Source organism: Cydia pomonella, chromosome 1 (genome assembly GCF_033807575.1).
Source record: "Cydia pomonella isolate Wapato2018A chromosome 1, ilCydPomo1, whole genome shotgun sequence".
NCBI lineage: Eukaryota > Metazoa > Arthropoda > Insecta > Lepidoptera > Tortricidae > Cydia > Cydia pomonella.
In genome coordinates this window covers 4546421-4570330 of record NC_084703.1, presented here as the reverse complement: position 1 = coordinate 4570330, position 23910 = coordinate 4546421, and the positions used below count along the sequence as shown (strand labels likewise).

The 23910-nt window shown below is 37.1% G+C and overlaps 1 protein-coding gene across 3 annotated transcripts in view; it reads left to right on the top strand.

The window, feature by feature from the left end:
* Nucleotides 1-23910, top strand: part of LOC133517995 (glucose transporter type 1) — an 86943-nt gene that overhangs the window by 31244 nt on the left and 31789 nt on the right. For all 3 annotated transcript variants that reach the window (XM_061851567.1, XM_061851716.1, XM_061851651.1), the window contains exon 4: nt 5138-5234. In XM_061851567.1, the coding sequence (XP_061707551.1) occupies nt 5138-5234 (97 nt within the window). The remainder of the gene's footprint in view (nt 1-5137; nt 5235-23910) is intronic.

Here is a 23910-nt window from a genome sequence, read left to right as displayed (position 1 = left end):
TCATTTAGATATCGTTTGTATGTCGTATAATTGACAGAAGCAGCACGATTCGGGCAACTAATGTCACTTTGACGTTAGAAATATCGTAGATAGATCTTATTGGGATCACAGCGGAATCGAAATAAACTTCAATTTTGACATGTCATTTAGTTATCGATCTTTTTAAGATCTTTCCAAAATCTTAAACGTGTCGTAATCATTATTCGAATCGGGCCGTATGAGTTCAGTAGTCCGAAGCGGATTCCGAACTTCAGAAATGTGATCCTGATTTGATATTGATTAGATGTTGCTTGATAGATTTTTTGCTCGGACCAATAAATGATTGAGTGAAATAAGTGATAAACGAATTATTTTTGCAGTAGGTAACGGACGAGACAATATTTGGAATACATTGGAGGAGTATATGATTGCCTTATCGATCCATACACGGCTCTGTCCATTTTAAAAAGGATTAGTGGATAGTAACTTAATTATGTACATAAATTTCTTCTTCTTCTTTTAAAATATGGCTTCCATCAAATCTATGATGATTTTGCCAATGTCAAGTTTCGTTGTAAGTTTTAAGTGTGCTCGTAGAGCATGACGTTGTTCGGTAGTTGCTTTTAGTAAAGATATAGCTGGACTTTACTAAAAGCCACGATGGATTGCCGGATGTTGATTAAAACATGGTTAAACGCGTTTCAACATTAGTTTTTCATTAACTGCACACTTCCACGATAGTTCACTGCATAATAAGCTATCAATACTACACTTTGAACAACATAAATGAGCAAAACACAAAAAAATATTCTCGAGACGTCTTCGCCATCTTGAATCTCAACGACAATCCCCGGATAGTAACTTAATTATGTACATAAATTTCTCTTTGTTTTGAATTTCAATCATTACGTCGTATTTAATTGACAATGTCAAATCCAATATTGTGACAACTATTTTTTTGTTGTGGTGAATGGCAATGGCATTTCACCTATTGTGTCGTAGAATTGGTAAAATTAAAAAAAAATTAAGCTTTTGCATTTCTTGTTATAAGCGATATTATATTTATATAAATATATTGCAGTGTTAAGAAAGCAAAATTGTTCGAAATCATATGTAAAATTTCAGGTGTTACTCGTATAAAATTAAATGTTGTCAATAGGGTTGTTTCAAATTTTTTGAAACGCTTGTATTACGTTCTATATTACCTAAAAGTTGCCCTAAAATTCAACTTTTATACTAAAAACGGCTTTAAATATATTTTGACAGATGCTTTCGCGCCCAAAACGCTCTTTGAAAATTGTGTGACGTCACAGTTTACGGTTTGACACATAACTACATACTCACGTAGAAGATACGAACTGTCAGCTGACATTTGTCATTTGTTATTTATCGCCTAACTGTGAACAGTGTCAATCCGAGAGTTGTGACGTCATCAGAATCTTCAAAGACGTTTCAAGTTTGGCCACGTGACGTGTGCCAAAAGATATTTTAAATTCAATATTTACAAAAATATGGTCATTACAGGTCCCCTAAAAGTAGTTTAACATGTTCTTATAATCCAAAGGAATTTATTGGGATACAATTCTGCCCTAAGATTTGTAGATGGAAACAACCCTATTCTACAAGCTAATATGAGGAAACAACTCAATTATTTTGCCACACATGTGGATAAATTGCAACCTTTTCATTAGTTTTTGAACAATCAAGAGGGCCTTTACTGGTGTGGTGAAAAAAATGTTGCATTTGTGCTAAAACCGACCATGGTGGGGTTAAGTCCAGAAAATGCTAATGTGGTCTCGTACCATTAGTAATGATGCCATGAACTATTTGTTATAGGTATCCTGACTTTTCATTTATCTTCAAGGCATTCAGTTTCGCATATTGTTCCCGCTTTTAACTATATTAAGTATAGGTAGGTACTCGTTTGTGCGGCGTAAGGGTGAAGAGCCATAAAGATAAGCTAATTAGTTGTCTATTGTTCTAATTTTTTGGCAACAATTTCATTATTAGCACATGCTTTTATCGCTGACTGTACTTTTCCTACCACAGGCAACTAATACTCATCGAGACTACTCACGAATTCTAAAAAACCCACATATACGTAGAGGACCTACCGCGAACCACGTTCGACGTGTTGCCTCTTTGTCGCACTTGTAAATTCGTAAGTAAGTGTTACAGGGAGGCAACACGTCGAACGTGGTTCGCAGTAGGCCCTCAGGTTACGTTGTTTCAGCAGAGAGTTCATACATACATCCATACTAACAGGGCAAGATAAATAAAAGCTTGTGGAAAGAGCGTAAGTGATTTCTTACGTATACAAAAACCTAACGTAATAGTTTGTATTAAGGTTTAATGTTGCCATGCCATCACTAAAACTGCAAAATTTGCTGTTTAAGTGATGATTTATTGCATTGTATGCAATAAAAAAACATTATGTTGATGTATTTTACTCACTAATTACAGTTTTAACAACCTTATGCAGATTTGAAGATATCTTTTGCTTAAGAAACATGCCTACTCGTAATTTATTACGAATAGGTACGTTTAGGGACTTCGTAATAATTTTTCTTATTGCTTTTTACTCTAAAGCCGCCGTACAAAGTTATACAATTTTATACGGTACCTGTGATTCCGGTGCATTCTCAGATATATTATATTATATACATGTATTCACGAATTATTCCTGCAACTATAACCACTTTGCCCAAATTCAGCTGCTTTGCCCATAACTTACAAAAGTCGCATCTGTGTAGTGTCTATGAGAATAGAGTATGAACACTGTGTTTTTGATGTTTATCGGTATTGAAAGTCCTGTATCCGGCCATTTTAGAGTTATCTGGACGTTCTGTTGACCTAGAAACTCATCAGCATATCGATAAATAGTTGATCCCTACTATATAGGTCTTTAACATATAAGTCAGACAATTTGTGAGAAGAGGATAGTGGATAACCACTTCTCCATACCAACGTAGTATTCATTTGCCTGTCTGAATGTTCACAATATGTAAAATATTTTCACACATTCTATATAGGTAGTATTAACTATAGCTATGCCCATTGATTTTTTTCGATTATTTGGTTATTAAAAAGTTAGGAGCAAAAAATAATATCCATGGACATTTCTCATAATAGTTAATAATTGATGTGGTTAATATACATCAAATATTATAGAAGTATTTTCTATAATGTTAATATCCCGAGAGGGAAATGGGGATTATGTTTGCATGGAAAGGCGTTCCCGGGCGGTGGTCCACTTTCATCTTAATGGCCCGGCGAGTATTGACCCCGTAGATGAATAGGAAGGGTTCAATATTTGGGTGTGTAAATCTAGTTTACATAAAATAAAATACTCACACTAAACTGAGTTCCAAAGTAACTACTCGTATGAGATAATCTCACTAGCGTCTGAGTTAAGTGGTGCTAGGGCTATAATAATAATATGTTCCAGTTAAATCTAAGCTAATATTTCCAATATAATGTATATCTGCGCGCGACCTCCACATCCCTGTGTTTGAAGATGTAGATTTAAGACGTTTTATTTCGCTTTATAAAAATTGACCCATATTATCTCGACTTCCATTCTGTTTTAAATATTTATCATGCAATTTTATGCGTATTAATGTTTTTTGGGAAGTGGGCAAAGTTGCCAGATTTCACGAGTAGAGAATTTAATAACAATGAATACAAGATATCTTAAAAATGAAATTAGTTATTTATTATTGTTTTTTATTTTTGAAATAAGTTATTTAATTATCAAGAACATAACATTCTATAACGATATTGGAAAATACAATATTTATTATTTAACATATTTATTAAACAACCAATATTTATTGGATCATTCTACTTTTCGTTACCCATTTTACTTTACCTAAAAAATATAGAAATTTGCAATACCTTTTAAAATAAAGTGTTCGAAATAAATGTATTATTTTACTATTTCCTAAATAAAGGTGTGCAACCATTCCCTTCGGCCGCGTACGCAACCAGAGCTTCGTAACCAGATGCGATCGAAAACTATTTCTGCCTTGTACGAAACCGGTTGCGATCAAAAACTAATTTCGTCTTACCCGTAACCAGTTACGATCGAATACTATTCGTTCTTATACGAAACCAATGTCTAGGCCATCTAGCTATAGGTTTTTTTTTCAAATATTTTGTCATGAAACTCATGATAATTTCTTATCCTGAATGTCAGTGCTCCATGTCTCTTAAGCCAGTGTCTTTTAAGGAACAAGGTTACATTGTATTTGCCAACAAAGTATTTGAATATTATCAACTGGTACAATTTTTTTGTTCTGATTTTTGATTAGATATATAACGTGTACAGTACTTATACTGTATAACAAGGTGTATAAATATAATCTTAGCTGACTTTATCAACGGTCGAAAGGTTTCGTACAACAAAGAAAAGTGTTCGATCGTAACTGATAACTAGTAAGACGGAATTAGTTTTTCATCGCAACCGGTTTCGTACAAGGCAGATATAGTTTTCGATCGCATCTGGTTACGAAGCTCTGGTTGCGTACGCGGCCGAAGGGCAACCATTTATGGGAAACAAATTTATGGGCTGAAATAAATCTATATTACTACTTAGAAATCTGGTAACATAGTGAAAAATACGATTTTGCTAGGAACATGGTTCAGTACCCCTAGTGTAAATTTAGTCGATAGCGAAACGTGACGTACGCGTTTGCGTTAAGTCTCATTTTGTATGGATTTTTGAACAGCGCGCCAAGCGGGACGTTTTGGAAAGTCAAAAATCTCATGCAAAATGACACTTAACGCAAACGCGTACGTCACGTTTCGCTGTCGAAAATATTTACACTAGGGGTACAGTTGCTAAATGGTTAAAATTGACAAATCTATTAAATTTTGGTTAAGTATTGACAGGTCTGTGCGCTGAAAATAAAAGGATTTCCAGGAAAAATCCTGCATATTTTTTTTTTTTGCATTATAGAAAAAAAAATGTGGTAAATATACAGCAACGAAAAGTAAAATGGCCCAACATTCAAGATAGATAGATCAAATCAATTGTACTATAAAAATAAAAATTATGAAATTAAAATATGCGTGGGCAATGAATTGTCAAATGTAAAATTAAAAATAGGGCTGCCAAAAACGTTAGGAAGGAAATAAACGGACGGTTTGCACGCAGTGGTACCAGATCATGTGGCCCGGGAGGCTGACTCCAAGCTGACCAGATATGCGACGACGGAAGAAGACGAAGCCACTCTGAGGGAGCTACTACTTAGGTACGTGAAACGGGAGACAACCCTGAAGGAACTCAGGAGAGACTAACCGTTATAGATGCCTTTTGTGCGAGTGCAGTTTTCCGCTAGGGTTGTGCTAAGAGTTAGTGAGTTTTATACTGGTCTTTTTGAACAGATTTGTTTTTCGTCTCAGCAGCTTTAAAAAGCGAATTTTGACGTTTCTGTTACAAACACTGTGAGTAAAAATTGGTTTGTTTCAAGAAGCTTGTCAAACTAGCAAAGAAGCTCAAGATTTTGATCTAGAATACATATAATATTATTTAAATTATAGAATGTTTTGCTTACCCGAGATTAAAGACTATATATTCCGTCCAAAAGTATTAAAGTTTTTGAAAAAGATCAGTATAAAATATGCAGTAGAGTTTTTCAATTTTTTAATAAATCGTAGTAGCTGTGTGAACTTTGAGCACTGACCTTGACAATAGCTTATATAAAACTTAAGAAATACCTCTGTGGCCGTAGTCGATGACATTCGTTTATCGACCAATGTTAATTGAAAAGTATAAATGTATCAGGATGACTAATACGACGAAAAGTCTCGTCATCTTGTCTATATATTATTTAAATTTCAAATGGCGTTTCATTAATCGATCGTCACTCGGCTAGGCGAGACACCTTCGACAAAACGTGTCAATAAAGTAACGGATCCATATTTAAATTTCAAGTTAAATCAGTGATAATACGCTAAGCACAAATAATTTCATACAAAGTCCCGCCTGTGCCTTCCTCTATTACACGCGCGTAATTATATTGCTGTCTGATCCATGATGCCGGCGGACAGTGACACTGCGAGCAGGAAAGAAATATACTTAATTATGTGCGTGCAATACAGATAGGAACACATGGGTCAATGTACGAAATTATGCTTGCTTAGCGCCCTTACTTTACGTACAAGTTTTGACACAGTTCCACAGACAAGATGCGATTCTTAAGTTTTCCTTACAAGTTTTTCTTTCATACCTATTTATTACTCTCACAGTAAGTAAGTGCACTAAGGTCATTGCTTGAGATTCATGCTGCTATGCGCGAAACCTACAAAAATTTGGCCATTATAGTATGTCATAAAATCTTTTACAATGTCACCACATTGAAAAAATAGATGCTAAAATGGCTAGTTTTGAGGTTAAGACCACGTTTTCAATCTTTACATTAGCTTAAACATCATCATTGAGCATTTTCCGGACTTAAACCTCATCTGTACCTGTTCTTTGAGCACATTGCTAACTTTACCTTCGCAAGTAATTTTTTGCCATATAACTTTGCCCAGTGCAGAATATCATAAAAAATGCTTTGACTTTACACCGCATATACACTTACATAGACCTTGCGAAAACAAACACCATCAATAAATCGATAGGTGTCAAGGTATTAAATATAGTCATGGATAAAGTGCCAAAAATATGTATACACGACCTTATTGCTCATATATTAAGGTACGTAGTGTGTGCGTATTTTTGTTATTTGGTCCGCGACGATATTTGTGGCGGTGACTTACCTACCTTTTGTTAAAATAATTAGGTATAGGTACGCAATTAAACAATAAGTAGGTGAAATAAAACTTTTTAACAAAAAATAAAACCGACTTCAAATATTACCAAAAGCGCCATACATGTACCTATAACATTTGAAGAGTTCCCTCGATTTCTCCAAGATCCCATCATCAAACCCCGACTTGGTGCCAACGGGACCATCTCGGGGTTATACCCGTTCGATTAAAAAAAGAAATTTGAAAATCGGTTCACGATTCTCGGTGATATCGAGGAACATACATACAAAAAAAACAGTGGAATTGAGAACCTCCTCCTTTATTGAAGTCGGTTAAAAATAAGAACAAAGTCCCAAAAACATGTATACTACGCTACCTTATTGCCCACATATTAAGGTGTATACATATTTTTGGCACTTTATCATCCGTATCTATATTATCAGACGTGACCGTACTAATCGCAAAAATCTCAAACTAAGTCAAACATAATTGAGATTTGAAGATTTATTAGTACTAAAATTTATCAAATTATCAACAACGGACAAAATTTCGAGTAAAATTTTTAAGAGTAGAAAAAAATGCCAAAAACTTCCGTTTATTTCAAGTTATATTTAATTCTGTATTAGATTTTTGGCTAAGTTGTTTATGAGTTATGACAAAGTGCCACAGCTATATAACATATACCGTGTAATAAAAATAGTAAGGACCCGGAATAAAAAAAGCAGAAAATATTTATTTACTCGAAAAACTTTTGGCCTTTGTATCAAGACTTGGGCGACTAGGACGAGCCCCATAGAAAAAAAATTCGCGTAATAAAATTCTTCTACCTACTTTTTGTTAATCAAAACACACTACCGAATATGCCTTTAAACGGACCCCCTTTATTTTTGTTACACCTTGTATTATGTGCGACGTCATTACGGGTAAGTGCGGCTGGCCTTCACATTGGTGCCGGTTTACACATTGATTAAAGTTTATTGCAAGTTGCATTTGCCACTAAACGCAAGTAGCAAATGTATAAACTCGCAATAAACACTGATGTATGTGTAAACAGGCCCCAATGGGAAGGCCAGCCGCACTTACCCGTATTCACTGAATACAAGGCACCCATAAACGCCTCTGTGTTAAACTCTCGCATATCCGGTTATGGCTTTTCATACATGTATTTTATACTTATATTTATGTGTGTTTCTATATCTGCTTTCACGTAGTGGGTTTACAATTTTAACAAATTTATAGATCACATAAAATAGCACTTCCTTAGCTCATTGTGCTTTTGACTTACATTAATTAGGTGCGTTGAGGTAATTACGGATGCAGGATAATTGGGGAAATCGCAAGTATCTACAAAACACACTTATAGGTCGTGTCATCCACGATGACGCGCAAATTTGTGAATTCTAACCTTTAATTACATGATATTTCGAGTCAAGGCAGATGCCATCGTAAATGACACGATCTATAATAGCGTCAAAACCCCTCTCGCGTCCAATGATGGTTCGTATAACAGTTCATTTTTATATTGGGACCGTGATAAGTGCATGGTGGGTGTAAGTAAAGCGATCCCAGCGCATAAGGTGGTAAAAATTAGAACTAACTGCGGATAGCGTCTTTAACATTTCGTATAAGTTATATGGCTCGAAATGAAACTTTAATTTACGTTTTTTCCTGAAATATTTATTTAAATTGTATGGTGTAATGGACTATTGTAATCTGTATGAAATGCTTAATATAACTAATGCATTTAATTTGATAAATGTTAATAATGTATCCATCTAAATAGCTTTGCAAATGTCACATAGTACGTGATCTTTTTCTAGAAGTTAAGAATAGGTATAGTAAGTTATCCTTAAAAGATAGAAATTTAACATCGCGGACTTTTTTGTAGACCTATGAATGAGAAACAACCCCACCATACATTGTGTTGTTATAGCTGAAATGGATTAGGCTGCGTTTTCGATTAAAGCTCCTAGCCAGCGTGATTTTTTCCGACAACATCGTTATATTTCAACCAATTTACACAAAACCTTAACAAGTTATATACATAAGCTTTTCTCAAGAATCACTCTATTGATAGATGAAAGTCGTATGAAAATCTGTTCAGTAGTTTTTAGTTTTGGAGCAGTTTTATAAGATGTAGTGAATTGACGTTTTCCCCTAGACTTGCGGACGCTAGGTTGCGTGACAGTCGTGCACATAGCGACAATTCTAGTATTTTTTTGGAAGTTTGGCACATTAACATAAATGATAAAAATACGGTAATAGTACATTAGTATATAGATCGGGAAACGACGGGTTGCAGACCAAGCAGATAAAGATCAGACAGGGTACGCGGCCGGCAACCTCGTTTCTCGCCGAGATTTGTATATATCATCGTCGCTCATCGCAAGGCATACGTAGTATTTCTGGATCTAATTTGAAGTAAGTCATGTCAATATTTCATTCCAAGTTTGCGATAAAACATTTTTTATCTATTTTTTTAATTAAGCCCAGCGAAAAGACTTAAAGGATTTTTAATAAAAAAATCTCAGTTGATAGTTGCTATGTAACATGAGTTGTAGTTGCTGTGTAGTATGAGTCAGCCCGTCAACGCGTGCTCCCAATGATGCTTCTCGGTATGTTGTGAAACATGTGCAATTTGCGATGTAAGTGAGAGTTTTAATATATCGGTTTAAAGACATTTATTTCACTTACATAAGAAATGTGTATGAATGGCTGACTTAATATTATTTTTTATTTACAAGCAATAAGCTCGGACTTGGGTACATACCAGTTTGGGTAGCATTTTTTCTAATCAGCATGGACTACATGCATAAAAGTAATATATAAGTATTTAATGCACTTGAAGGAATTGGCATAGGGATCATTATTCGACGCGAGAGGTATAAGACACCTTGCAGTGTACATATGTAATAAATAATCCTTTACCATCGTATTAACGGAAACGTACGAACGTGTTATGCTGTTTCAATCAGTCTTAGTACAAGTACTGAGGTTGACTGAAGTAGCATGACAAATACGAACGCTTCCGAGAAAATACGACGGCAAAGGATTGTTCACTACATCTGTACCCGTAGTAAATGCTGCTAGTAGCTAAATTGATTTGCGATTTAGGAAATTACCCCGTATCCGAAGTTATTCCGATGTACAGAGCACCTTGGACGCTCCGATATATCTGATGGGTACTGTACCATATCTATATTTCGACCTCAAACGATTCGATTGATTTAGGCGTCAAACGGCGATAACGAAAGTGATAGTATAATATATCCCCAATTATTGTATTTTGTGGGACTGGTCATAATAAGGTTTCTTAAAAAACAAGGACCGACGTTACAAATCGAGACGAAATCGAATTCACCTCGCTAAATATAGGTTGAAAAAATCCTAAAATGTTGCCGTGTTCGTGCCACGTAGCCCCTTCACGGATTTTGAAAAAAGAAGCTTGTTTTTTTAAAGCCGTTTTGCGTCGTGCCAACTCTTTCAAATCACGCATTAAAAAGACAAACAATTTGAACCGCTTTTTTAGTAAATCTCTTGAATTGACACACTTGGCATCCGTATACGGCAAATCGAGAAAAAATAACAGTTTTGGCGAAGATTAGTGACACTCATTTTTTAATATCAAGTTAAGGTTTAAATAAGCGCTTTTTAGATGACAATACGTTTGCCAAAATTTCAATTAGCAGTCTTGAGGCCTTTCCCTGTTTTTTTTTGGCTTTCACACTATATAAAAAAATAACGAACATAGGTCTAAAACGCACCTTAAAACCTTGGAACATTTATTTAAAAAAAAACTAAAATATTAAAGTTGCTCCTTAAAATGCGCAATTTAATTTTTGATCGAATTTTTTTATTACTTTTTTAGGGTTCCGTAGGAACCCTTATGGTGCGGCTCTGTCCGCCCGTCCGTCTGTCTGTCTCTCTGTCATACCGCTATATTTAGCGATAAACATAAACACTTAAGCTATCGATTTGAAGTTTGGAATAGTTATGTCAAATTGATAGATTTAGCGCATGAAATTGTACACCTTTTGTTAAGTATTAAAAATAACAAGTACTGGTTTCTATAAGCACTTCTTGTTATCTTTCATAATAATAAATTTTTTTTTTGAAAACAGACTCACTTAATTAGTAATGATTTTTTTCTGATGGACGTTTAGGTAAACACGCGTAAAGCAGTGATTTTGTCGATCTTATTTGTAAATTTCGTAAAGTTTGGACTGCTAAGAATGGTAATTTTGTATTACACATATCCTGTACTTCAACTTTAATAAACTACATTTTTGTTATTATAAATTTGAAGTAGTGTAAATGAAAATTAGACGAATTCAATTTTCTCCAGAAATTACTTCAAAACAAGTGACAATTTCTCTGAAAATTTACTTAATTTTGATACTTAAACAATCTACAACATTTGCTGAAACTGTTCTTATACATCATTTTGTATAATTTACTACCATCTTTTTTTGATGAATTTTTAAAAACTATCCCTTCTCGTCACCTATTACCGGGGACGCACGCTTGCGACCTCATTATTAAAAGGCAAGATGAAAAAACGTACTAATAGAAACCAATACTTGTTATTTAGATATTACGTAACGAAAGGTGTACAATTCCAACGACTAAATTTATCAATTTAAAATTTTTGCTCTAATATCGTTACCGGGCTCTTAACATGCCCTGTTAGTATGTATGGGACAAATCTTGCAAGTTCAATTTGACCCACTTCCCTGTTTCCTTTGAAGCTGAAAATTTGCATACATATGTAAGTCGGGTGACAATGCAATATTATGGTACCATCAAGCTGATCTGATGAAGAGACAGGAGGTAGCCATAGGAACTCTGTGATAAAACAATGCAACATTATTGTGTTTGGGGTTTTTAAAATTGTCTCGATGAGTATTAGTTGCCCGTGGAAAAAAAAATACAGTCAGCGATAAAAGCTTGTACCAACACAGTTTTTTTTTGCCAAAACTTATTATTTATTTATACTATGAAAAATTACCAATATGAAGAGGGGCAAAATTTCAAAGTCTAGTGACTAGAGTCAAGTGGGGTATCATCAAGAGCTCAAATTGTACATTCCAAATTTTTTTTGCATAGTAAAAAAAAAACATTGATTTATGAAGGAAAAATGGAAAAAGAATACCGCCAAATCTTTCATCCCAACTTTTGCGCGGCGGGGCCGGCGGGCCATATCCTCTGTTCTTCTCGTGAACAGCGCGTGTTCAGCGTGATTACTTGATTAGCGTACTTCGATTTGCGTTAACGAATGTCGATGTAACGTAAATGTAACGTCGTTTCGCGGTCGCTCGCCATAATTGGCTTCGTGTTCGTCGGTATAACCGGGAGCCAACAACATCGATGTAGTCAGACCGAGTTAGCCCAGCGCAGACTTTGCAATGACAAATACAATACAAATACAAAATTCTTTATTTCTTAATAATATACATTTTTGTGATGCAGGGGATGGAGCCGCCCGGTAAGCAAAACAATGCTTGTGTTGGGAGGCACCGCTCTTCCCTAGATTTACAACTAGTACATATATATATATTTTAAGATCTCAGGGTGGATTTTAGAACAAAAACGGCAGAATAAACAAATCACAATTATTTTATTCAAAGTTCTAATAAATCTCACAAAATTAAAGGAACAAACCACACATTTATATTACACAATGAAATATAAAATAAAAGTATGGAACGATATCAAAGTAGCTCACGCTATCACGACGGCGGCCGAAGGCAAAATGTTCCGAGCAACGGTTTGCACCGGTTTTTATAGCCTATGCCTGGTAGGGTAGAATTGATGTTGCCAACACGGCTTCTCCTGACTAGAGGTCGTCCACGACCTCTTGAGTAACATCCACGGAGCCTGTGGTGCCAGCAGTGGATGGCTGAAGGACGGGCACTCGTCACGCGCCGGGTTCTGATAGGCTGGTTGCGCTGTCCGACGCGTTCATCGTCAAAGGTTGAGGGGCCGGTTCCGAGCAGCTCGTACGGGCTCCAGGCGCGAGGTCCGTCAGAGCTTCACCTGGAGAGTCATCAGTGTCATCAGCTGGAATTGGAGAGAGCAATTATAACACACGCTTACATTTTATTTCCACCACATCTACCATGTACGTTAATTCAATGTTTCGTCAATACATCTTTAGCTATTTAACGTGTTTTTTTCTTTTTAAAAACAAGAACACAAGTATCTTACTCCTATAAGATTTAAATAAAGAAAGTATACTGCCCTGTAAGTGTTTCCCTTCCTTCCAAGCCAACTTCAGTAAGGTAGCGCCAGTAGACTCGTTCAGAGCAGCATCCGCCGGGTATGGAGCTCGGTGCGCCGGCTCTATGACGTAATGCATAGGGTAACCGACGAACGGTTAAACTCGAGCCACGAGTTTGACAGTGATGAACACATAACTACGACCGTAGGTAGGTATACGGTCATCAGGTGACGAACACCTACACAGGACCTTTAGGCAAGACGATGACGAACATCAAGTCTGTGCCCACCTGTGGCATCCTCGAATGCAGTAACAAAGTATGCTTATTCGAGTACTCCGACGAACGGATAGGCTCGACGTACGAGCTAGACCAGCGACGAACGCATGATCAGCAGGCGACGAACGCCATGTCAGTTCAGTAGGCGACGAACGCCATGTCAGTAGGCGACGAACGCCATGTCAGTAGGCGACGAACGCCATGTCAGTAGGCGACGAACGCCATGTCAGTAGGCGACGAACGCCATGTCAGTAGGCGACGAACGCCTCTAAGAAGGGCAGCTCATGTCTCGGGGCACCACTCGCCACGCCAAGGCACCATACACTGTGATGCCGCTTGAGTCTCTCTCCCGCAGCTGCCGCTGAGTAGACTCAGGCCGTAGCGTCCACTCATCAAGAAATAAGTTTTCCTGTAGACTAAAAATGTTTTATTACAAAAACAAGATCGCCAAATTGGAACTCTCGTGATTCTTGCCCCGTATTTAACGAAGGCTTCTAATTTACAAGGCTCGGCCTTACCTGACCTTGACTTACTAACCTAACTAGGTATTCGACCTCAGTGACCAAGAAAGTGCATTTCCGACGATTAATGGAAAAACCCGCCTGAGTAAGAGTCTTCAAGAAGTTTCCTAGGGTCAGTATTTATGTGATCTCGCAGGTTGAGCAAGTTTAATCGCATCTAGCAAGCTTGTACATTTAGAGACGCGCCGTGCACTACCACACTCGAACCTTGTGTAGTATCGCGATCCGCACTAATACTAGGTCTACGTACGTACGTTCGACCTGTATGAATGAAACGCGTTCCCAATAACGCCGCTGAGGTGATTTGTTTACGGATGGGTTGCACCTACGTAAACGAGAACTACTGTTAGCACCAGAACTGCGACGTGAACGTCTTAGAGGTCTATTATGATCATCTGCAGACCTTCTACGCGGATACCCATAAGACCGCGGAGTCATACTACGATGCGCACTCCGAGACCGGTAACGCGATCGAACACGCGGATAAACACGACGGAGACGCGATCTAGAACGCCTATTAGTACCCAATAATCTCATTCCTGCGAGTCAGATTGCAATCGGTACCGAGAACTAACGCGTGAGCCATTTCGGGAACTACTACACATACGAACACGCGATCTACTTCGCGACGTCCAGTAACTTCCTCAATGTCGCTGAATCACTTGATATGTTAAACCACAAAAAAAAATACCAGTCGGTCCAATACGTCTAATCAAGAATCAATTTTAATGAACACACTTTTGGTAACCGCACATTTACAACATCAAAGTCTAAGAACGACAAAACTACGATTGATAATGATTTGCCGAAATAAAACACTAACTTACTACAATAAGCAACACGGTTACGCAAAATTGAACACTAAAAGCAATGCAACAGAATGCTTTTAAAGATTACCCACATGTAACCGGAATTTCATCGTAAACAACGCATAAAAAAGACGCGATAATAACCATTACACCATAAAAGTAGTCAAATGTAAAATTTGTTCCTTTTTAATGTGGGCTGCAACGTTCTTTATCCAACTTCTGATTTAAGATCTCAGGGTGGATTTTAGAACAAAAACGGCAGAATAAACAAATCACAATTATTTTATTCAAAGTTCTAATAAATCTCACAAAATTAAAGGAACAAACCACACATTTATATTACACAATGAAATATAAAATAAAAGTATGGAACGATATCAAAGTAGCTCACGCTATCACGACGGCGGCCGAAGGCAAAATGTTCCGAGCAACGGTTTGCACCGGTTTTTATAGCCTATGCCTGGTAGGGTAGAATTGATGTTGCCAACAATATATATTATATTATAACTACAAGTATGGGTAATTATACAGATTTACTAGTTAGACAGTTTTTAACCTGTGAACATTGACAAACATGACAAAGTGTAATTGTGTCATTTTTAGGGTTCCGTACCCAAAGGGTCAAACGGGACCCTATTACTGAGACTCCGTTGTCCGTCCGTCCGTCCGTCTGTCACCAGGCTGTATATCATGAACTGTGATAGTTAGCCAGTTGAAATTTCTTCAGATTATGTATTTCTGTTGCCGCTATAACAACAAATACTAAAAACATAAAATAAATATTTCTTTCCAATCTCGAGGTTCTCATCCAATCACCGAAGTTAAGCAACGTCGGGCGGGGTCAGTACTTGGATGGGTGACCGTTTTTATAGATAATGGTACGGGACCCTTCCTGTGCGAGTCCAACTCGCACTTGGCCGATTTTTATTATGAAAATATGGCGTTTATTGTAACGTGTACGACGATTGTGGAATTGTTATGGCTCCTCTACACGATGGGCCATCATACTGGCCCACTGAGATGGGCCAGCGTGTAGAGAGGGTAGTGGTGTCGGATGGCTTATGGCGCGCGGGATGGCGATGATGTCCACGGTGGTGGTTTTTCGTCCCCATGTCTACACGTGGCCCATTCCATGGTACGTCTCAACCATTGCATAGCCATCTCGCTGGTACAGCGCTATGCCATCGTGTAGAGGAGCCATTAGAATTGTCTTAATGAGTATTAGTTGCGTGTGGAAATAAAAGTACAGTCAGCGATAAAAGCTTGTACAAAAAATGATTTTATTTGCTAAAAACTTATTACTATGCAATAAAACATTTTATTGTTAGCCCCCTGTTAACTTTTCATTATTAAACTTCAAAAATGATGCTTTATTGCCTACATAGAAGTAATTAGAGTAAACGACAGTGGTGAAATGTTCCAAAATCACTTACCTTGATAAATGCAAGGCTAAAACGATTCTCTATAGCTTTCTCCACCCTCGCAGTTAGACTATTAGATAGATCTCATCCACCAGATGGAACTTTTCTCTCTTCTCTCTCGATTCTTAGAGACTCTCAAAGAGAGACCCAACACTAGCGTTTTTTGAGCGTCGGCGTCTAGTCTATGGAAAGTTGCGCTAACGTTGCGTCGAGCAGCAGCCATAGAGTTGACTAGACGCCGACGTTCGGGAGATGCTAGCGTGGGGTCTCTCTAACAGTCATCACGCGTAAGCGCCATTATAATTATTTGGCCCGGCCACGACTTAAGCGTGGTTTACGCGCGGCGTGCGGAGGCCATAGGTGAGAGCGAGAAACAGCAATCGGGCCTTTTGTTCTTACCTATGTCCGCCGATCGCCGTTGCCGGCACCGCGCGCAATTGAAAGAAATAAGCCGCTATAACAGAAGTGTTTTTCTATACATTATAAATAAAGAATAAAAATGATAGTATTTTATACATTACACCGCCGCGCATAACAACTGGAACTTAACATTGAAAACTGGTTCAAATTGTTTACCGTAAAATACTGTTCTGGAAAACAGGTCAGTCGTATACTAGAAAAGTGCAGTTCACTACCTTGAGCACCGTTTTATGCGAACGTATAGAATACGCCTATTATCTATGCGAATAAATAAAAACAATAACGCACTTGACAAGGCAAAACTATAAAATGTATTTAGCCTATATTTTGATACGAATCGACATTTTTTCAAGTGTCAAATTACCACGGACTATTGTCGCGCGCACATCTTATATCACTAATCTATGGTGACCACGAGTTTTTTACCTATACTTTGGAAAACGAGGTATCTATTAGAGGCGATCCTCAGCTTACTGGAAACCATTAGAACAGAATTACTAAATCATAGCCCACGAGAGTGTTGACGCATTTAACTAGTCGATCATTACGGGCAAGGGCTAAACCAATTGCTTACACCATCTAGTATAGTGAGGTCTCCCATCAGCAACAATTAATACGGGGCTAGGGGTGAGGTCATAATGGGCGGTGTGAATGCACGGCAAGGTTACTCCACTTTGAAGTAGAGTTACCATTATGACATGTAATGTAGGTCGTGCCCTTGTTACTGCTTTTATAGCTGTTGTTCTTTAAGTTATACAATCGAAAAGCCGCTCCCATACAATTGAAGTTACGATCTGATTTTAAAACGACATGCTAACTTCGTATGAACATTTATGAAAAATCTCAAAATATTAACATCAGCCAGCCAAAATGTATGGAAGACACATTTTTTTTTTCGCTATTTCGGGGTTGGTCCCATAGTAAAAGTTGCTCAGTATGACCTACATATAAATTCACTCCGTAAATTATTGCAGGTGACTAAATTCATACCCTGTATATATAATTCTGTATATCTATTTCTGGTATTAGATTTCGTTGCAAAAAATTATAATACAAATAAAATAGAATAATTTGTATTTAAACTGCTTACTCGCTCTATTACAAATTCTTATAAGTCGTTGTATGGTCACGTCTGAAAATATCGATACGAAAAAAGTGCCAAAAAAAAGTATACACGACTTTATTGCCCATATATTAAGGTTGTATATACATATTTCTGGCACTATATTCGTATCGATATTTTCAGACGTGACTGTATTGGTTACAGTCTCCTGGGTCACAATAAAACTGGTTTTGTGGTATTTAAATTGACGACACCTGCATTACTTTTTGGTAGTTATAAATATTATAAGCCCTTTCCACAATGGATCATCTTTTAAAGATCTACTATTGTCCCCTGGCTCACGGGACTGAATAACAACAGAAAAATCGCGAAGCGTCTGGTTGACCGAAGAGCTGGCGGCTTCCTCGCGCAACTTATCAGTATTGCGATACAACGAGGACATGCCGCCAGAATCCTTGGTACAGTCACGTATGTATGTATACACGACTTTATTGCCCATATATTAAGGTAGTGTATACATATTTTTGGCACATATTTCGTACATATATTTTCAGACGTGACCGTATAATGCTTCAAGTGCCTATAAGTTTAAGCTACGAGTTGCAGTACGAGAGTTATAGTAATCCTTTGTATATATCCATTATGTAAATTATTATTTTCATCACACTTGCTCGAAAAAGTTCTTATTTCATGCAGGTGTACTGAAGGAAAAATGCCTATTTTGTTCCCACAGGAGTTATGGATTGTGAAGAAAAAAGCTAAACTCCCTAGGGAGTTATAGCTTTTTTTTATTATGTCACATTTTCATAGAAACCAAGTAGCTTAAACGAGTTTTACTTTTAAAATACTGACGTTTATAATTTAATATTTTTGTTTATGTTTAAAATTAAAGAATTAGATTAATTTAACAGCCGTTTAAAATATTTTTACATAAATATAGGTCTGTGCCCTCGATACTAACCTGTCAAGAAATTACAAAATGGCGGACGAATGTTTGATATGTCACCGTATTTAAGAATTATTTCGTTTAAAATTTAGTTTTTTCTTGCTGCAAGTGCGATGAAAAACATTGTGTGTAACCCGGGGGTAAGAATATTGCAAACTCGGGTCTTTAATTCCCTCGTATCCAAAATTTCACTTACCCCCCTCGTTGCACAATGTACTATTGTTAATGCAGAAAAACAGTTGATCCACCCATAAATGACACAAATTTCCCATATGCACTTATGACCCAGCATTGCCCTAGTTTTGCCTATACGTCCTTTTGCTCTGTGCACGTATGTCCTATTAATAAGTCCCTTTGTGGAATAGTCTGACATTTACATGAACCTACATGTACACCTGCGTTACCTTTCATGAGTGTTATAGGGTTATAGGCAAACATCGTTAAAATATCGCAGTTCATTGAAAATGTACGGCGAAAATGCGTACCTTTAATACACTACGAATATTCTTTTCATCTCTCCTATTCGGAAAGTTTCATAGGCTAATAGTCGGGTGGAAAATTGCATTTCCCACCCTAGGGTGGAAAGTATTTTTTTTTATTTGTACTTCGAGCAACGGCTAACAGTGGCATATGCCATATTATTCAGTTAAAAACTCTCCGCGCACGCCTCCCAAAGGTCCGGAACACCATTGTTCCGTGATGGGAAAGACATACAAATAAAAAAAAAACAGATACAAAAAAAAAACTAAAATTATTTAGAGGTGTAAATATCTCTAAATGTCAGAACTAAATGACTTTTATCAAATTATCCTTAGCATATAGAGTATAGAGTCTCTAAGAGTCAAAATTCCGTATAATTAAAACATTCATTAGGATAAAACAAACATACGAGAACCGAGTGAGGTGTCTCACTGTAATTATATACTCAATAAAGTTAGCTTAAACAGACCAGTCTCCACAAACAGCCCCCGTTCACGAGTATGACTCGTATCTCAGCCATCGCCTCCCTCAACCTTCATTCGGGAAAGTGGTTACTAGTTGAAAGTAGCTGAGTTTTGGGGCTAAAACGATATTATATACAATTATATTATATAAAACTAGATAAGTTATACTCAATAATCGATTAAGACATGAAATGCCACAAAAATACTCCCACCTTTTTAAATCGTCTACAATGTCATATCGTCTTCATTAATTCCTAAGTCGTCACGTTTGTATCTTTAGGTATTTAAAAAAAGGTAAACAAAATCTACCCTCAAATGGCTCCTTAAGGCAGCTGAGGGTAGATGAAAGCATTACATGATCAAATAATGTAGGTTTAAAGTCAGGTCGTTCAGTGACAGATCCAGGCGGTTTTGTATTTGGTTGGTTAACCAATAAATATTAAAACTACCCGAAAATGTACAAATTGTTTGTTTACCTTTTTTTAAATACCTAAAGATACAGGCTATAACTCGTCCACATCACTATTTTGACTAAAGTCCCAGATCGTCTACATTCCTACTGTGACCACAGTTCCAACTCGTCAACATTATTGTACCACCCATTATCCTAACTGCCTTCTAATGGACAAATGGAATTAGGTACTTTTCATTTTAAAACATTCCTTTTTCCCAACTGAAAAGTTTTGTTGGCTTGTCATTTTGACCTCCAATGCCAGCTCTGTGGACCACGAAGAAATGTAGATGAGTTAGTTCTGTGGACATCATAGGAATGTGGACAAGATAGAAAAGTTACGAAATAGGACTGTAGACGCATCAAAACAGTGGACCCTAAGATGGAACTAAGGTGGAAGAAGCGGTCCTTAGCCCATATTTATTTAATGACCTACGAATTCATCTGTTTTTTTTATTAATAATTACATTCCATTCATCATTGTTACATTCATTGTTGAACATAAGCTTGTTTCATCTCTTTTGCAAATTTCCGGACATACGAAAGCATTTTGGCCAAGTTAAAACGTAGACCTTCGCTAACGCTTCGGTCAGTAATGCATCTTCATGCGGCCAAGTCTCCAGTCCGTAGCTAGCCATAATAACTTCTTACCAACCGCCTGAGTTAAACGGCTTTAAACTACCCTTTGAATTAGTGCTTGTATTAATATTACGTGTTATATTTAATATGTCTGCTCACAGCAGTATTTTATTTTTTATTACTTAATCGGGCGGTACACTTGTTTGCTACACTCGCACAATAAAAGACGGTTATCGATTCTCGTTCTCTCCTTTGCATTGGACGCAATAAAACGTGCAAAAAGCGAGTGACCTAATTCGGCAGTGTGCGCCAACCCTTATGTAACGTGTAAGCGTCCGCATGTTCTCGCCAGAGACGAGTAAATAATAGACTGTTGACCTTCATACTCACCGGAAATAGAGCAGTTTTTGATTTTAATAAATGCTAGGAAGCCGATTTTTGGTTGACACTATATAAGTTCGCTTCATAGTTTTTAAACGCGAATGAACTTTGGGCGCGCTAATGCCTTCACACTATATGAGTCGGGCGTAGCTGAGAGCGCCCTGATGCCGATCGCCGAAGGCGCCCTCATATTAATATAGTCGGACGTGGCCGGATATACGGTGTGCCTTGCGCGAGCTCCAATAACAGCCTGCCATTAGGGCTTGCAATTCGATTATTCAAATTTGTTGAATACCGGCCGCTTAGTTTTCGAATATTCGAATATTTTTAATTACTCGATAAAAAATATTTCATCCGCTATAGTTCAGTTTCTGTGTCTTCTGCCGGTGTGTGAGGAACCAGTGAATGAGGAACGGTAGGTACCCAAATGCGAAGGAAATAATATTTTCACAGCATTCCTCTTGATAGGCTTCGTGTAATTACAGCTAAAATAATACTAAATTGCAGCTAATATGTAACCATTATACAGCGTATATGATCATTTATATTTTTTGTTTCATAAGTAACAGTTACTATTTTCTTTTATTTATGATATAAAAACAAAGTATAAGTTTGATAAGATAAATTTAAAGGGGATATACACGTATGTATGTATAAATGAGTAGCGTGATTTTGTATAGAGCTAGAGAGAATTGTCTTTATTATTCCTTATCTTTGGGCCATATGAATGTTATCTTGCTATATTGATTCCCTGCTCCCGACTCGAGCAGTCAGGCGACGCGAGCTGTTGTCTAGTGTCAAATAAAAAATCTTTGGGAAAACTGGACATAGAATAAATATACAATTAAGGCGCCCTGAGTTCAGATCCTACTCCCAATGCAGCTCGCTGAGCACTGAGCGGACGGCCGTGCGTGCCCGGGATAACAATGTTATGTTATTGAATTGTTGTTTTTAGTTAGTTTTAACAAAAAGAGTAATCGTTAAGTTCGATCTGAAATGAAATAGCTTTTAAATGTAAATAACTTTGTGAAAAAAAGTTAATGGTGCGTTTTAGACCAAAGTTACAAATTTAATGGATGAAAATATTTACTAGAGAAAGCCCTCAAGATTGCTATTCATATGTTTGTTACCGCATTATGGTCTAAAATGGGGTTAGATTTTTCAAAAACTCTGTTGGCTGAACGCACTGCACTAACACTCTCTCTCCGTACTATTCGTCTGTTAGCGTAGCCCATGAACGCTATTCTAATTGACCTACATTTATATAATAAGGATAAAATTCACACCAGATTAACTTTGAACTGGCTCTGTTAGTTAGTACTAGAAACTATTTACAAAAGCGGATATATGAGGGTTCTGCCTCATTATAAGGAGATTCTAAAAATGAAGTTGATTTAGCTGCAAATTGAACTACCTCACATTTTAGTTATAAAGGATGTTATTCAGGATGTTTTTGGGGATACCTCGCTCGCGTTTATGCACTTGTAGGTATTAGGTATTGTTTTGTATGTGAGCACTACACTCTCGCAACTCGGCCTTCGGCCTTCGCAATTAAAATACTTAGAGAAGTTGAGGGAAGCACACACCTTTATGTCTGTGTTTTGGGGGTGCATCAGGCATGGTTCTAGAGGCTAACACGCCGTTAAACAACTGTAACTATTTTTCCACAAAAGCTATTAACATGAAAATTTCCTCTAAAAATGCGTTGTTTTATTTTTGATCGAATACACTGATTCCTTTTTTTTTTTAATAACGAAACAATAACATCGATAACTACGATCCCGGGCACTACCAGGGTGTAAATACCTCTTAATTATTATGAAATACCTAGATACAATACTTTATTATATCCATAGTATATTAAGATTGCAAATGTGAAAGTGTCTGTCTGTTACCTCTTTACGATTAAACCGTTAAACCGATTTAGTTGAAATTTGGTATAGAGATAGTTTATGTCCCTGGGAAGGACTGGATAGTTTAAATCTCGTAAGTTATTCCTTAAGACGGCCTTTAGACACAATTAACCAAATGCAGAATTTGTAGGTGAAGTAAGAATTAGTAAAAAAACTACAATTGATCTGGAATAGTCCTAGTTAAAGAGGTCATAGATTGACGTTATCTCAGATACAGAGGTCGAGTCCTATAACATTCTAAAAAAAACAATTGAGTAAAAGTATTCTTGCAAATATAGTCTCAGTAAAAGATGTAGGCTCTTTGCTATTAGGAAATAAATTAAATTACTTTATGAACCTATCTACCTTAGAGTTGGCCAGAGCTGTTAGCTCTTAAGGGATTGCATATACTTGAGAAAATTTGACCCGTGCCGCAGTAGCCTGCGTGGCCGAGTGGTCTAGGCAGCTGCTGCAAATGCAGAGGACGCTTGCAAATAAACGTACGTTTGCAAATTTATTAGCTTTACATTTATAAATTTTCTTCGATTACCTTTTTACTGATTTTAATTAAAATGTTTTTATTCTTGAGTATAAAAATAATTTTAATTATTTGTAAAAAAATGCGATATTTTCCCTATTACCTACTCCCGGGCAGAATGTTTGTAGGATTTCTGCATATATCATCTGTAAATATCTGATTAGAATAATATTAAAAAAAAACAAGCTATAATAATTTAATGTTTTCACAACCGTATTACTGGACTGTTTCCTAAATGTAAAATTTTCGCCGTTTTTTGCCAACCCGGTCCTAAATTAAGCTATCGTTTACCAGAGTCCGCTGCGCCGCGTCCGCGCCGGGACCCCGGGACTCGCGATGGAGTACCATCAGCTTTCGCACAGTTCCGAAAACGTTAACTGCCCTTACTCTCAGTTTCTCAGGTTAGAGGCTTTTTATTCGAAATTTAAATTGGTAATTATCGTGCGTAAACTGGCTGTATGCCGAGTTTTAAAAATTAAAGTTTGTTTTTTTTCTGTAATAACCTTAAGGGCCCACGGATTACCAGTTTGCCAGACGATATCGGCCAGTCAGTTATTCGGGATTGTCAGCTTTTGCGAACAACTGACAGGTCGATATCGTCCGGCGAACTGGTAATCAGTGGGCCGCTTTACGCTTGGTTACAGATGTAGTGAATAATCCTTACCCATCGTATTTTCACGGAAACGTACGAACGTGTCATGCTATACGAA